The sequence below is a fragment of the Macaca nemestrina genome, chromosome 13 (assembly GCF_043159975.1).
Source record: "Macaca nemestrina isolate mMacNem1 chromosome 13, mMacNem.hap1, whole genome shotgun sequence".
Taxonomy (NCBI): Eukaryota; Metazoa; Chordata; class Mammalia; order Primates; family Cercopithecidae; genus Macaca; species Macaca nemestrina.
Genome location: NC_092137.1, coordinates 1,940,135 through 1,956,928, shown reverse-complemented (window position 1 = coordinate 1,956,928; position 16,794 = coordinate 1,940,135). Strand labels below are relative to the sequence as shown.

Here is a 16,794-nt window from a genome sequence, read left to right as displayed (position 1 = left end):
TTTATCTTGGGGGTATAATTTTTTTTTTTTTTCTCATTTCACTAAAAGCAGCATCTAAGGCCCAATCCCACTGATGCGTCACTTTCTCTTGCTCTCATCTTTCTGACGTCTCGGTAGAGAGGAGCCTCCACCTCTGTCCTGCTGATGTCAGCAGGGGTTCGGGGTGCTTTCAGGCCTCAGACTCTGGTTGATTGCACCCCTTCTTCCCTTCTGTCTGCAAAGCTTGAAAACAGCATCTACCTACTGGGAGCCTCCTAGGCCTGGATACATTTTCCATTAGTTTTGAGTAAAGATCCATTGTGGTGCTGTAGAACCAGTGAGAACAGCAATCTCAAATCCTGAGTTTTCTAGGGTGATTGCGTTTGCCAAACTCCTGCTCTCCTTCTGTGTACACCCAATTGTGTGAGGTCAGGTGGTCACAAACAGAGAGGAATCTCCATCTCTTTGGCGTTGGCAGTGTAATGTTGCCAGTAACCAGACACAGCCGGTCAGGGAAGCAGGTGTCCAGAATGTCCTTTGTAAATACGGGCATCTGGGCCCTGTGCCCAGCTATGCCAGGACTGATCCATGTGCCCCGTGGACCTCAGCAGGGCAGCTGTCACCCACCAGGGACACTCAGATGGTCAGGTACACACCTGGCTGAGGTCGTCATTCTGGCAGAGTTTACAAATTGGGAATTCTGTTAGTTAATACATATTTTTTTAATAATTCAGAATGAGATTTTTTTATTCGCTAAATGTCGAATATTCAGAGAGCCCTTTTGTGGCCATCTCCCTCCAGCCAGTCCCCATGTCCCTCTCCCACTTCCCACAGCTTCCTGTTGGTGGATGAGGTGAGGTCATCCTCAGCATTTGCTGGACTGCATTTGTGGTTACATGTCTGTTGCCCATTTTCCGACCCAGAACCTAAGCTGAGTGAAGGCAGGGAGGGCCTGGCCTTGTTGGTGAATGTGCCTGCAGAGCCTGGCCCCAAGCCTCGGGTGTTTGCAGAATGTCTGATGCAGAGAGCGAGTTGGGAGAGAGAACAAAGGCAGGAGAAAATAGGCCAGGCTCAGCAGATCAGCACCCAGGACCAGGTGGTTTCTGCCTCGTGTCCCAGGGATATATGTAAGACCCAGGTTAACTGTCCCAGGGAGCTCGACCCTTAGAGTGCCCGGGAGTCTCCTGTGTGTCTCGATTGTTTTTGTGGGGGGACTTAGCTGGGGAAGGGGCAGTGGTAGGAAATAGAAAGACTCAAGATTGTGATGATTTTTTCCTTTCTAATTCAAGAGTCTATTTTCCAAGCAAATTCAATTACAAATGTAAAAGGAACAAAGAAAACTCCCAAAATTTTAACTCTAATATTTTTGTATATAATAGTTTTAACATACTAATATTCATTATTACAGGTATAGAAAATGATGAAGAAATCAAACAGTTAGATGAAGAAATCAAGGAGCTAAATGAATCCAATTCCCAGATGGAAGCCGATATGATTAAACTCAGAACTCAGGTAACAGTTTTTGAAGCCCTCAATTTTAGCTCTAACACATGCTATTATACCAGAGATACATGGCATGAAATCGGCTTTTAGGAGAGCTGTCATTTCCGCTTTCTTTGCTCTTTTACTTCCTTTATTTTTCCACCTTATGATGTTGATCTTCCATGGACACCATTCCATGGCCGTGTTCGCTGTAGCAGGGGCCATGGTTCTCTCGTTTTCAGTCTGCACCTGTGTCTGTGTTTTTAATAAAGTGCATTTGTGAATAGGCATTTCCAGAGGATCACCTGTTCCTGCAAACAATGAGGGTTTTCCTTCCAAGATACTTCAGGTCCTTGTGTTATTTAATCACTATATTAAATGGATAGCGACAGCCGAGGTTCCCAGAATTTAAAACAAGGAGTGCCTGCCACATAGGACTCCTGGGTGTCTGGGGTTTGGGGAAGCAGCCCCAGTGACTTGCGGCTGCAGAGCCTGGGGTTGGGAAGAGAGAGAAGTGGCAGCTGGCAGAGCAGCTGTGGTCACCTAACCCCCTCCGTGCCCACAAGCAGCCCACAGGATAAACATCCTCAGCCTCATCTTAAACATACAGCTTCTAAGACAGAGGCAGCTTCCTCAGCCAAGCCGAGGCCACAGAGGCCAGGCTGGACCCTGTCTGACCGTGAGCCTTGTGCCTGGCATCCCCCACCTTGCTGCGTTAGGGTCCCAGTCGCCTAAGTACACTCTGGGAGTGGAATTTATTTGCTGACCACCCGACCCTCACATTGCCCACAGGGTGAGCCAAGGTGTCCTGTCTTCTTAGAAATGAGGTCTCCATTCCGGCCCCTCCCCAGCAGGCCGTGGTGTGATGAGGTTCTCAGAGGATGCTGACCAGCCTCCAGGAAGGTTGCTCAGTTTGCTGGGAATGAGCCCGAGGACTGGATGGAAATGAGGATGGTGACACCACCGGCCACCTACGTGATGATGCTGTCCTCCTAACAAACTCTGAGGGGCTCCCTTATTATCCCCCCTCCGTAAATGAAGAGGCTGAGGCTGGGGAAGGTTGAGGGCCTTTCCCGTGGTCAGCGAGGTGTGGTCAATGGCTCTGTTCTGCTCAACAGGTGGTTTCCACCCACTGGACACAGCTTTCCCAAGGATGGAGACATCCTCTGGGGCTGGGGCCCCACCAAGCAACCGAAAGGGATTTACAGGCCCCCCTGTGGGTACCAAGGATGAGGCCAAGGGCAGGAACTCCCCACAAGGCCATGTGGCTGCTGCCTGGGCATTTTGATGCCAACCTATTTCCCCAGAGGGCATCACTGCCTTGATCTGACCAACCTGGTAGCCCCAGGGGCTGTGTTCAGGCCTTCCTAGAATCTTACATTGGCCTGGCTGGGGCTCACCCAACACAGGTTGGAATTTCCCTTAAGACTTACCCGAATGTTGGGCTTGGGGAATAGAGTAACAGCCTGTGGCATTTCTCAGCCCCGGGACCAGCCGAGGCCATGGAAGCGGCATCTTGGACTGTATAGGAGACTCCATGGCTACCGGAGCACCCACGAGCTGCTGGTTCTGGGAGAGAGTAGGAGGTGACCTAGTCAGCAAAGATTGTTTAACTGGGACAGATCAATTCACCCTTGAGTATTACTCCGTTCTCACACTGCTAATAAACAACCTGAGACTGGGTAGTTTACAAAGGAAGTGGGTTTAATGGACTCACAGTTGTATTCTGTTTATGAGGGCGACAAGCCGAAAATCTTAATTTATTTCCTCCTTTGAATGGCACCTCTCGGGGCACTCTCTGATGAGGCAGAATGTCCTTGCCTGTCCAGGGTGTTGAGTCCGTGGTCTACTGGGGCAACCCAATTCCAACAGGATGCCCTTCAGGAAGCGGGTTCTTCCCACTTTCCAAAACCCCTCCCTCCGCAGTGAAGGCCTGCTGCTCCGTGGCCGTCCATGAGGGACGGACGGCAGCTCTGATGCCAGCTGTGGATGAAGCACTGGGGCTGGGGCTCAGCCGAGGGCTGAGTAGGCTTAGAGGTCATGTCGCCTGGGTCTGAGCCCTAGGAAACAACGCATGTGCCTACGCAGGCTGCTTAGAGCACTCTCTGCACCTGCACGGGCGTGGCCTCCCCCTCAGGAAGCACTCAGGTTTGTGTCCCTTCTCACTGGTTCCTTTGTGCCTTTCTTTATCTCTGAGATGCGTAGTTGCTCCTAACAGCATGTATTTGGACCTAATGTCAAAAATGAATGTGTAGAGTTCACATGTATTCTCACTGACTCGGCTGATGAGAGAGGTGACTTCCCAGATGTGCCCAGGGATGGACCTTCCTCTATTCTAGAAGAGACAGGAATGTGCTGAGCCAGAGTCCCCCAGCTCTGCAGCTCTCAGCGTCGGATGATGAGCTCCAGTCCACAAGTTGTTTTGTGAGCACCAGGCCTGAGCTCGGAGACAGGCAGCTGCTGACTCAGGCAGCTTAGAGCCTGATACTCCTTAAACGGGTTAGACCTGGGGCAAAACTTAACCAGAAAATAATGTGCACCCACAGCCAGGAGCCCTCCTTGCTGTCTGTGCCACGGCCACTGCCCGGGGAGTATGGAGGAGGAACATGGGGCAGGCCAGCTCTCCAGGGCATAACGCGGCCCTGCCTGACGGCCTTGGCCTCCCTGCAGCAGCCTTCACGCCCTTTGCATTTTCCTTTAGAAGGTCCGGACTTTCCCATGCCTCTCAGGCCCTCACACCCTCAGGGAGCATGGCCGGGAAGGGGAACAGGCCCAGATCCCGTGTTTTCTTGTCCACTCTGACCCAAGAGAAAGGCAGACTTCTCCCACTGCCCCATGACATGTTCAAGACACACTGACACGGGGATGCAGGCCTGTGCACAGAGCCCATGCCAGAGATGACACAGGGCTGTAGGCCTGTCCCAAGCCCAAGCCATGAGACAGATGAGAAGTGGATGCCACGGCCCGATGTTCTCTCTGCAATGGGGACAGACGGAAAAACGGTAGAGTCAGTGCTCAGGCCTGCAGCCCGGTGATGAGGGTCCTGCACAGGGAGGGGTCTAGATTTTAATCTGGTAAAGAACAGATCCAAGAGAAGGAGAAAGGAGACTCCGTCCAAACCTTTAAATTTCACGCCTGTGCCGGACGGGGGAGACCCCCGCGCCTGTGCCGGATGCTGCAGAAACCGCCACACCTGTCCTGTGCCCCATGGTGGGGAGACTGCAGCGCCTGTGCCGGATAAGGGGGAGACTGCAGCGCCTGTGCCGGATAAGGGGAGACCGCAGCGCCTGTGCGGGACGGAAGGAGACCGCCGCGCCTGTGCAGGATAAGGGGGAGACCGCCGCGCCTGGGCCGGATAAGGGGAGATGCCCGCGGCTGTGCCGGATGGAAGGAGACCCCTGCGCCTGTGCCGGATAAGGGGGAGACCCCCGCGCCTGTGCCGGATAAGGGGGAGACCCCCGCGCCTGGGCCGGATAAGGGGAGATGCCCGCGGCTGTGCCGGATAAGGGGAGATGCCCGCGGCTGTGCCGGATAAAGGGGAGACCCCCGCGCCTGTGCCGGATAAGGGGAGACCCCCGCGCCTGTGCCGGATAAGGGGAGACCCCCGCGCCTGTGCCGGATAAGGGGGAGACCCTCGCGCCTGTGCCGGATAAGGGGAGACCCCCGCGCCTGTGCCGGATAAGGGGAGACCCCCGCGCCTGTGCCGGATAAGGGGGAGACCCCCGCGCCTGTGCCGGATAAGGGGAGACCCCCGCGCCTGTGCCGGATAAGGGGAGACCCCCGCGCCTGTGCCGGATAAGGGGAGACCCCCGCGCCTGTGCCGGATAAGGGGAGACCCCGGCGCCTGGGCCGGATAAGGGGGAGACCCCCGCGCCTGGGCCGGATAAGGGGGAGACCCCCGCGCCTGGGCCGGATAAGGGGGAGACCCCCGCGCCTGTGCCGGATAAGGGGGAGACCCCCGCGCCTGTGCCGGATAAGGGGAGACCCCCGCGCCTGTGCCGGATAAGGGGGAGACCCCCGCGCCTGTGCCGGATAAGGGGGAGACCCCCGCGCCTGTGCCGGATAAGGGGAGACCCCCGCGCCTGTGCCGGATAAGGGGGAGACCCCCGCGCCTGTGCCGGATAAGGGGAGACCCCCGCGCCTGTGTCGGATAAGGGGGAGACCCCGGCGCCTGGGCCGGATAAGGGGGAGACCCCCGCGCCTGGGCCGGATAAGGGGGAGACCCCCGCGCCTGGGCCGGATGGAAGGAGACCCTCGCGCCTGTGCCGGATGGAAGGAGACCCTCGCGCCTGTGCCGGATAAGGGGAGACCCCCGCGCCTGTGCCGGATAAGGGGAGACCCCCACGCCTGTGCCGGATAAGGGGGAGACCCCGGCGCCTGGGCCGGATAAGGGGGAGACCCCCGCGCCTGGGCCGGATAAGGGGGAGACCCCCGCGCCTGGGCCGGATGGAAGGAGACCCTCGCGCCTGGGCCGGATAAGGGGGAGACCCTCGCGCCTGGGCCGGATAAGGGGGAGACCCCCGCGCCTGGGCCGGATAAGGGGGAGACCCCCGCGCCTGGGCCGGATGGAAGGAGACCCCCGCGCCTGTGCCGGATGGAAGGAGACCCTCGCGCCTGGGCCGGATAAGGGGGAGACCCTCGCGCCTGGGCCGGATAAGGGGGAGACCCCCGCGCCTGGGCCGGATAAGGGGGAGGCCGCCCCTGCCACTCTCTGCGGAAGGGGTTTTGTGTTACGTCTCAAGCCCAGGAGTGCTCTTACTAAAACTTGGAAAGGTTTTTTTCACTGTTCAGTTGTGAGAATTCAAATTAGGACAAACGCAATTTTATTTCATTGAGAAGATTAGTTTTCCAATTTGGAATGTGTTTAAACACTATTTGGGGTCCAATTAGTGCGACCAAACACAATTCCTATGTGGCTGAAAAATCCGTTCCTATGCTTGGCAGCTTGAAGAGTTAAACGCAATCAGAAGTCCCGACACCGGCCGGGCGCGGTGGCTCCCGCCTGTAATCCCAGCCCTTTGGGAGGCCGAGGCGGGCGGATCACGAGGTCAGGAGACCGAGACCATCCTGGCTAACAGGGGGAAACCCTGTCTCTACTAAAAATACAAAAAAAAAATTAGCTGGGCGCGGTGGCGGCGCCTGTGGTCCCAGCTGCTCGGAAGGCTGAGGCAGGAGAATGGCGTGAACCCGGTCAGGCTTCCTCCCGGGGTGGCCCAGCACCAGCAGAACGGCCGAGGTGTCTGTGGGATCTGCTGTTTCCCCAACTCCATTCAACTGGATTCAGTGTGGCCTCAGCTTCAGGGGCTGGGGCACCCACGCCGGGCACACCCACGCCTTGGTTCTGGACTCCAAGATTCCCCAGATACATCTCATCCGATTCAACTCAGTTCCCACCAGACCCCAGATCAGAGACCAGAAAAGCTTGCCCTTGGCCCCAGGGGACGCCCAGAAGTTGCTTGTTATCAGAATCCGGAAGAAAAGAAGACTGCCACTGAGGAACAGAGAGCAGGGGACTCAAGTGCTGGGCGCGGCCCGGGCAAGCGGCGTTTGTGTGAACTACATGACTGCTGAGGGCCTGAGTTCGAGACCCCACCGTGGGGGACTGGAGCAAGGAGACCGAGGAGAGATGATGGGAGTCCTGCAGACACGGGAGGTGGAGAAGGGAAAAGAGCACTCCCGGCACAGGAAACAGCAGGAGCAGGAGGAGAATGGCTCAGAGCTGGCTGGGAGGCTGGGATGTTGTCCCCCGTGGCTCAAACAGTGCAGGCATTTGTCAGGGAGGTGGGGGCGGGGGTATTTGAGTATAAAAGGGAGCTCGTGTTTTCAGGCCAGGCTATTCTCACAAGAAACCCCCCAGCTCCTGGTGCGAGGGCCCAGATGGACCAGCATGAACAGCCCTGTGAAGCTTGACTTCTTCTAAGGTTGGCAGCTCAGTTAATCCCACAGCCTGCACCACTTTCAGATGATGGCTGTTCTCCCTGGAGCTAAGCCTCTCTGTGGTCCAGCCTCCCTGGTCAGCACCGGCATGGGCAGGAGCCCGTCCTCCCTGCACGAGGACACTTTCCTTGGGGTTACGCCCTTCCACCGCCCCACTGCTAACGCCTTGCGATTCCCACCCATTTTACTCTTCTTCCGGAAATGTTTTCTAAACACATCACGCCATCCAGGTACTTAGTCTAGACCAGGTATTGGCAAACATTTTCTACAAAGGACCAGATGGCAAATATTTTAGGCTTCTGGGCCACGCAGTTGTGTTGCAGTGTGACAGCCTCACAACACGTGTGTGAGTGTGACCCTGTTTCAACACAGCGTCACATGGTTCTGCAGTTGGAACTTAATAGCTCTTCTATGTTACAAAATGCTGTTATTCTTTTGTTTTTTTCTTACCACTAAAAACCGCAAATGCCATTCTTAGCTCAGTCTTAGCTTTCGATGTCAGGCCCTGGGCTAGATTTGACCTTTCTCTGCTCCAGGTGTGGTCAGAGGCTGCGCAGTCTAAGAAATGCTGAGGTCCAGAAGGACAGAGGGTGTGGCCAAGTCTGTAAAAATGTGGGTTTGGACCTAGACTGGCCATCAGGCTGCTGCTGACGCGGGAACTTTCTTGGGAAGATCCGGGAATGCACTGCTTCCTAGCAGCCTGAAAAACTTTTGGTGTTTCTTAAAACAATCAAAAACAGGACCCACGGTCGTCAGAGGGCTCCCCACTTTACCACAGGCAACTCGATGGTTCTAGAAATGCAGACTCAGATTCGCCAGTGCACATCGCTGACGATGGCAGAGGTGGCCGGCCCAGCTCCCAGCCAGGCCCCCAGACCCACTCGTGACACAGGCCCCTCCCCGTGTAAGCACCTGTGATCAGGGACGCCTTCCGAGTGCCAGGAACCACGTACCGTGGCTGCTGTGGGTTGGGTTTGGAAGAGAGACACCGGCCTCTGTGGCCCTCCCCAGCCTGCTCAGCCCCATCCTCAGAGGAGGCCTGGCGTATGAGGGGCTGGGCGGAGCCCCTGCATCACCTTGCTCGGCAGCGCTGTCTCCCATGACACCACAGCGTGCTGGCCAGCTCCAAGATGTTCTGAGAGGGCTCTCCTTTACTCTGGGCCCCTAAGACTGGGTCAGAGGCCCCAGGAATAACAAATGTTTTCTCACTGCAAACATGCCTCACATCTCAGTGTGAGTGTATGTTGTGGGCAAGGAGCATTACTCCCATTTTCCAGAAAAAGAGTCCACAATTTGCCTGGCTAGGATAGTAAGGAACGGGTAACAGTGACCCTGAGACACAGCTTCTTGCCACCCTGGAGGAAGGCCTCAGGCAAGCAAACGTGTCCCGTGCGAGAAGCCCGGGGCCCTGTGTGTGTGGGCTGGAGATGCAGGAGATTCAGGGGCCGGGGGGTGTGCTTGAGGGAGGTAAGGCTGTGAGACCTGGCAGATACCCATCAGTTCTGGTTTTGGGTCTCCAGGCATCCCCTCTGACCTTGGACTGGGCTCACCACACAGCCTGGTTCAGCAGATGATCATTTTGGCCAGGGCTTTGATGGGATGTTTGTTCAAACTGCATATTTTGTTCCACTGCTAAGTGGATTCAACACAATGAGATTTGTTCCATTTTGAGAAAATCAAAGCATTTATAAGCACGGGAGCCCCCCCACCCCCACCCCAGCCACAGACCCGGGTAACATGGGAAGGAACAGCCTAACTCCTGAGTCTCACAGAGAGTCCTGAGCACAGGAACATGTCTCAGCCTCTGCAGAAGGGGCTAGACTTTCCAGCAGGGAACATAGGTTGAAGAAGGAATGGATCTAAAATGTGTCCCCATGAATTTTGCTGGGGACGACGAGACAGGGTGCTACCCCTGCCTTGGGCACCCCACAGGCTGCTTCTCTGCTAAGCCGGGGGAGCAGCTGGACTTCCCTTTACTCTGAGCCCCAAAGACCAGGTCAGAGGCCCCAGGAATAACAAATGTCTTCTCACTGCAAACACACCGCACCTGCCAGTGTGAGTTCGTAATGCAAGGAGCATTATGCCCATTTTCCAGAAAAAGAGCCCACAGTTTGCCCGGCTAGGATAGGAAAGAATAGCCAGAAGCACCTCTGAGACACTCAACCAGAGGTGAGCTGGGCTGGGCTCATCCAGGAGGGCCCGCTGAGGGCCGGCAATGGGGAGGCCTCTGCAGGGTTCCCTGAGCACAGACAAGGGGCTGAGGGGCCTGGAGCAGCGGCCATCTAGGAAAGCCACCGGGTGCACAGGGCAGGAGCCACCATCTGCTCAGGGAGGTGCCCATCCTGCTGCTGGCCTTCCCCCTGCGTGGGCCCTTTAACAACCTTGGGACCTGGGCAGTGGCGCCTCACCCGAGATTAGATTCCATCATAGAAAACCTATGTCTCTTTACACTGACATCATCTCTAGTGAGGTCCCAGCCACAGCTGCCACCAGCTGTGAGTGCAGGCACGTGGCCGCCCAGGAAGGGTTACAGAACGCTCTGGAAGACGAGCACGAGGCACGCAGCCCTTCGGGGCCCACCCAGGAGTCGTGGGAGGGCAGGCATCCACTCCTGAGCCTGCAAGGGGGCAGCTGGGAGGGGAACAGTAATTTGATAAATAATCCCAAGGAACACAAATGAGAAGGTCACCAAGGACGTGCATGGAAACAAAGCTGTGTGATTTCGGTGGGTTCTCCACAGGGCACCATCCCTGCAAGAATGGTGGGGGCTGCGATTCCTTCCAAGGAGAAGGCCCACCCTCCCCACTTCATCCTGGAGGGTATCTCCAAGGGGCACCAGTTTTCTAACAGAGGGTCTGTGCCTGGGGCTGGTGGGAGAACCCGGGATTTGACCCAGTACAGCCAAGGGAGGGCCAGAACATAGGAGAAGACAGGACCAAGAGGGAGAGGAGGAGAGACTCTCATGAGAGGACTTGGGAATGACACGTCGGGGAAGGAGCGGAGAGGAGCGGGTAGGCCAGGCCAGCCCTGGACTCTGCGGGTCAGCTCGGTCTTCCAGAGAGAAGCCCCAGATCACGCACGGCAGAGGCACCCCTGGGTGGCCGAGGCAGACACCCCCACGGACAGGGCAGCTCCCTGCCTGCTGCGTGTGAAGTTAGTCCTGTGCCGTTAGAGGCCCTGACCTTGACCTTGATGATACTTAAATTATCTCTGGAATATGCAAGGAAGGGTCCGCGGTGGGCCTTTTTCCTTAGAGAAATGCAGGAAGACCACCCTGTGGGCACAGTGCCAGCCCGGTGCCATCTGAAGAGATAGTGACACCCCCACACAGAAATGAGCATTGGAGGACTTAGCTGTGGCAGAATTTGATTCAGGCTAGAAAGGAGAAGTATTCGCATCAAGTCAGTAAAACACTAAGCCCCCACACACTGCAGTCCCATCAGGCCAGCTGAGAGAACAGGATGGCGCAAGGAAACAGTCCCACTTCCCCAGTTGTCAAGTGCAGTGAATCCAAAGCATAGACAGCAGGTCCTTAAACGGCAAGCGCTCACCACTGAAGCCTTTTTCTTTCTTTCTTTCTTTCTTTCTTTTTTTTTTTTTTTTTTTGTGAGACGGAATCTTGCTCTGTCACCCAGGCCGGAGTGCAATGGTGTGATCTCAGCTCACTGCAACCTCCGCCTCTCTGGTTCAAGCTGTTCTCATGTCTTAGTCTCCCAAGTAACTGGGATTACAGACACCCGCCACCACGCCCGGCTAATTTTTGTATTTTTAGTAGAGACAGGGTTTCACCATGTTGGCCAGGCTGATCTCAAATTCCTGACCTCAAGTGATCTGCCTGTCTTGGCCTCCCAAAGTGCTGGGATTCCAGGCGTGAGCCACAGCACCCAGCCCGAAGGCTTTCTCCTTCAGCGAGAGGCCCCTTCTTGGCACCCAGTAGGCTGTGGCCCCCGGCAACGGCCACGGGCTTCTAGGTCCTCCTGGTGTTACATGTCACATGCACTTGTGCGTTTCAGATTACCACGATGGAGAGCAACCTGAAGACCATCGAAGAGGAGAACAAAGTGATTGAGCAGCAGAACGAGTCCCTCCTCCACGAGCTGGCGAACCTGAGCCAGTCTCTGATCCACAGTCTGGCCAACATCCAGCTGCCACACATGGTAAGTGACTGAGCGCGCAAGGCAGGAATGTGGAGTCCTCACAGCGCACAGCCTAAAGTAGATGCCGTTTTTGTTGTTATTTTCATGGTTCTTCAGCCTTTGGCAAATGTTTGTGGTTACCACCCCGAAACCATACCGTTAACTGCTAGAAACATGGGCGGGGCTGACCCCATAAACTTAAGTGTGCTCTGAGCCGGCCTTTGAAATAGTATAAAACCAAGGGCACTATGCTATGATACTATTTTATGCTTTTGTAAATATACTATTAAGAAAATAAAAGTTGTATATGAACTACTATTTAATATCTCGTAGGATCCAATCAATGAACAAAATTTTGATGCTTACGTGACTACTTTGACGGAAATGTATACAAATCAAGATCGTTATCAGAGTCCAGAAAATAAAGCCCTACTGGAAAATATAAAGCAGGCTGTGAGAGGAATTCAGGTCTGAACAGCTGCTGTAGTGATGAAACTCTTGCTTAAAAAGGATGCCTCTTGTTTTTTGCTGCTGTAACTTTCCAGAAAGTGTTCTATATTGATTTCTGTTTGAAACAGTGTTATGCTTACAAGACTTCATAATGATTTTATGTCTTGCTTTAAAGATAGTACCTGCAGAATAGTTTTTGAATACACCCACATTTTGTACGTTTCCATGTAAGCTGACATAGTGTTCTGCCATGTAATGTTTATAGCTGCTGATGTATGCACATTTGGGGGTATATCTATTTCTGAAGAGGTAAGCTGATCAAAATAAATAGAGTGTAAATTCTTTTTAATGCTTTAGTGATTAAATGTTTTAGTATTTTGAACTGAAATGGACACACACACACACACACACACACACACACAGCTTTGAATGACCATGTTGTGGCCAAGCAGCCGCTTTTTAGACGTTATCATTTTGCCTCATGTTGGAGGACTTTATGGAATTTAAGAAATACATTTTGTGTGCATATTGTTTCATAGCAAGAATTGGTTGCAAAAATGCTTTATTTTTGAACAATGCTTGGAAATATTATGTGACTTTTTTGTTTGTTTGTTTTAGGAGGATGGTGTATGGTGGGGGCAATAAATGAGGTTTTTTGCATTCCAAGGAAATGGCATATGGATTAACTGTAAGAAATGAAATAAGTAATTTATTGTAAGACAACATCAAGCCATGGAAACTTGGCAGAAGATTCAAAGCAGCTTAAACAGCACTTTTAAATTAACTCCTAAGCATTACATGGTGTGACTATGGAAACTCCAGTTAAGACAGGATCTTATCAGAGGTGGACAACGTGAAGATTTCCTTTTCCATTTTCAATAAACTTTGGAACAACCTTCTCGTATCTCCCCTAGAGTTTCGTGCCCCTCTGAACTGTCTGTTGTTGCAATGTAGTTTATCAACAGAATTTGTGTGTTTTCGATTTAAGCTAAAAGATAATTTAAGAACATTTATTTCCCCTTTTCACTTTAAAAAATTATGATTATTCCTATTATTGTTATGAACCTTCTTATTTTACATTTGAGGGATAAAGGCAAATGATTTGTGAGTCTTCTAGTTACTGGACCGAGTTTTCTGCTGGATCTGGTGGGAAGGCAGCTCGGTCAAGTTTCTCTCCTGCTCCCCCTGCCCGACTTTGACTCTGAATAAGCATTTGGTCCTATTCAGAGGACTCTTACCACGACGTTTCTGTTCTACACTTGGCTGGAGACCAGTTGACCATAGAGCATTTGCAGAGCCTTGTTGTTTGATTTCTTGTGACTATTCTAAGAATGAATGCAATCAGATTTTAAAAGTAACTAAATATACTTCAGCACTTTTTTGCTTTAAACTAGATCATCTTAGACTTGTTTATATCTTCCAGATTTGATTGTTTTACTCCCAATGACTGCACTATATGTATGCATAAGACCACTTTTGAGCGCTGCGTTCCCCCTTCTGAGTAGTCCTTTGACGATGTGTTGTGTTTTCTGATGTTGACTTGATTTCCATTTAATAGCATCTCTTCCTTCCATGTCTTGATGTTATGCAGGAAGTACAGACGTACTTTAAATTTTTGTTATGAAATAAAAAAAAAAGATGGGTTTTGTAAAAATAAAAAAAAAAATATTTTTAGCAGAACAGGACTTACAGGGTCATTGTCCCCACAATGTGCCAGTCGACTATTTGCACTTACCTTGTCCTATATATCCGTACGGAGGTGTGCAATTCCTCGTGTCAGTAGCCTTGTGACACTGAACCTGGATGGATGATAGAGGAGCCCTCACGGCCGATCAATAATGTTGCGAAGGGAGACTACAGGGATCTCACGACAAATATTCTGATACAATACTCAACCTCGGTATATATATATATGTATAAATATATGTATATCCCAGCGGCACTTTATACTGTTCACTGTACAAAAGCTTACAGTTTTCCACAAGGACTTTACTAACTAGCTGGGAAAAAGATGATGTAATTACTTCGGGGCTCTGCGGAACCTTCTCTGTACAGCGCCCCCTTTCTGTTGTGCTATTGGTTGCAGCTGCCATGCTCAGAATGCGTTTGAGAGCTGAAGCAAGGTGCTTGCAGTCACCTGAGGCCGTCCGTGTGGCCCAGGGCCCCAGCCGCCTTTAGGGCCCCCATTGTCCATAACAGCATATGCATTTCCCCACCGCGTTGTGTCTGCAGCTTCTTTGCCAATATAGTAATGCTTTTAGTAGAGTACTAGATAGTATCAGTTTTGGATTCTTATTGTTATCACCTATGTACAATGGAAAGGGATTTTAAGCACAAACCTGCTGCTCATCTAACGTTGGTACATAATATCAAATCAAAAGTTATCTGTGACTATTATATAGGGATCACAAAAGTGTCACATATTAGAATGCTGACCTTTCATATGGAATTATTGTGAGTCATCAGAGTTTATTATAACTTATTGTTCATATTCATTTCTAAGTTAATTTAAGTAATCATTTATTAAGACAGAATTTTGTATAAACTATTTATTGTGCTCTCTGTGGAACTGAAGTTTGATTTATTTTTGTACTACACGGCATGGGTTTGTTGACACTTTAATTTTGCTATAAATGTGTGGAATCACAAGTTGCTGTGATACTTCATTTTTAAATTGTGAACTTTGTACAAATTTTGTCATGCTGGATGTTAACACATCTTACTCTAAATAAAAAAGGTGTTGCCACATTTGTAGCACGAAGGATCTCTAACCCGGGTCTGCGTCTTCACTTGAGTCTGGGAAATGCTGTCTGGGGCCCGGTGGGATCCACTCGAAGCCTTTCACTCCAGCTTAGTTGCTTTTAACATTTTTACCAGTTTGGTTCTCAACTCTGAGGCATATAGGAGTCAATGACTTTTAGAAAACTATGTGTCTCGGCATCCCCACTGGGCCGTCCTTTTCCCATTTGCTGTTGCTCCTGCCCCTCACTGGGCCAGGCCATCTGAGAGCCAGCCTGGATGGAGGACACGGTGCCTCCTGGCACAGGGCTCCCCTGGACAGGGAATTCTCCGCCAGCAGCCCAGCAGCCACCACACTTGGGGGCGTTGCCATTGTGCTTTGGTCAACATCTCAGCGCGCCCAGGCCGGGCAGTCACGTCCTTCGTAGAGGCTTTCTTCTTCTGGAATCCAGTCGAGGAGGTGCACTGCTCCCAGCTGTCCGTCCCTGCCCCTGTCTCTGTCCCTGTCACCTTATTACTGAGCAGTTTCTCAGCCTGCCTGTCTCCCAGATCACAGACAGTTTTCAACTGCCCAGGACCGTTGTTTTACAAAATGTCCCCAACTGGCTGCCACCTCCTGACTGATTCAGGTTAACTGGGAGACGTGTCCTTCTCCAGTTTCAGGTCAGGGGAGCAGAAGGACAGGCAGCCCATCGTTGGTTACCTGGTTGTTGAAAGATGATGTCTTGTTACTTCTGTGCTGTTGGCAAGGATCCCAGCAGCAAGTCACCCATAAAACTTAATTGCCCTTCAAATATAATTTAACAATGAATTACCCACTTTCACATCAACTGTATTAGTAACTGTCATGGTTTAAAATTCCAAAACTACCCTCCTCTCATAGACACAATCGCCCAAAATACAAAATTTGAGAAAGGGACTCTGATAACCTTGGTTAAATTTCATAATTTATTCCCAGTGGTGCCTTCAGCTGCTTCACGATTCAAGGTCCCCTGAGCACTTCTTACAAGCTAGTGTGTTCTGATGGCTCGTTGGTGACAGCACTGCCTCCTGGAAGTGCTGGTGATTGCAGTGAATCCCCTTCCAGTCCTTGGTAGAGTCCTCAGAGCTGACAGAAGAGAGGGGCGACTCACTCCTGCGACCCTGCATCTCTGCCTCTCTAGACCCGCAGGGTGGAAGAAGCTCTGTCAAAGGCTGTCTGTAGGAGGAAGCCAAGTTAATGATGTGGTGACTCAGGTCTGTCTGTTAGGATTATTAAAAGCTATTTTTCCGTAGGATCAGTATGCCTGAGAATTGGCGTAAATATTTTAGAAAGCAACTTAATAATATTTTCAAAAATCTTAGAAAATTTATATTTTGCCTCAATCTCAGTCTATACTAGAAATACCAAAACAATTACAAATGTACCAAAATCAATAAAAACAACCCTAAAGTCCTATTACGGAGGAATGATTAAGCAATTCATGATCCATGAACTTTATGGAGTACTAGAGAGCTCTTAAAATAATGGCTATAAAAACCTTTTAATAAGGGGATTATGATAAAGTAGGTGAAGAGTACAGAAAAAAATTACAAATGCATGAAGGGGCACATTATCAACAAAAAGAGTTGGACTCTGTAACATATTTGAAGAGATTTATTCTGAGCCAAATATGAGTGACCATGGTCCATGACACGGCCCTCAGGAGGTGCTAAGAACATGTGCCCAAGGCAGTCGGGACACAGATTGATTTTATACGTTTTAGGGAGGCACGAGACATCAATCAAATACATTTAAGAAATACATTGGTTTGGTCCAGAAAGGTGGGACAACTCAAAGTGGGGGCTTCCAGGCTATCGGTGAATTTAAATATTTTCTGGTTGACAATTGGTTGAGTTTGTCTAAAGACCTGGGATTGATAGAAAGGGAATGTTCAAGTTAAGATAAAGATTGTGGAAACCAAAGTTTTTTTGAAGTCTTTAGTGACTTCTCTTAGAGACGATAGATGACTAATGTTTCCTGTTCAGATTGTATTTTATTTATTTATTTTTTGAGATGGAGTCTCACACTATTGCCCAGGCTGGAGTGCAA

The 16,794-nt window shown here is 51.1% G+C and overlaps 1 protein-coding gene across 31 annotated transcripts in view; it reads left to right on the top strand.

Moving 5' to 3' along the window:
- LOC105497564 (myelin transcription factor 1 like) overlaps nt 1-14,732 on the top strand; it is a 533,126-nt gene extending 518,394 nt beyond the window's left edge. For 19 of the 31 annotated variants that reach the window (XM_071076158.1, XM_071076139.1, XM_071076141.1 and 16 more), the window contains 3 exons: nt 1,388-1,497; nt 11,412-11,555; nt 11,868-14,732. In XM_071076158.1, the coding sequence (XP_070932259.1) occupies nt 1,388-1,497; nt 11,412-11,555; nt 11,868-12,008 (395 nt within the window). In that variant the 3' untranslated portion in view covers nt 12,009-14,732. Of the gene's footprint in view, nt 1-1,387; nt 1,498-11,411; nt 11,568-11,867 lie in introns of those variants that run through there. The other 12 variants (XM_071076144.1, XM_071076154.1, XM_071076149.1 and 9 more) reach the window with 4 other exon arrangements.
- Nucleotides 14,733-16,794: the final 2,062 nt, after the last annotated feature.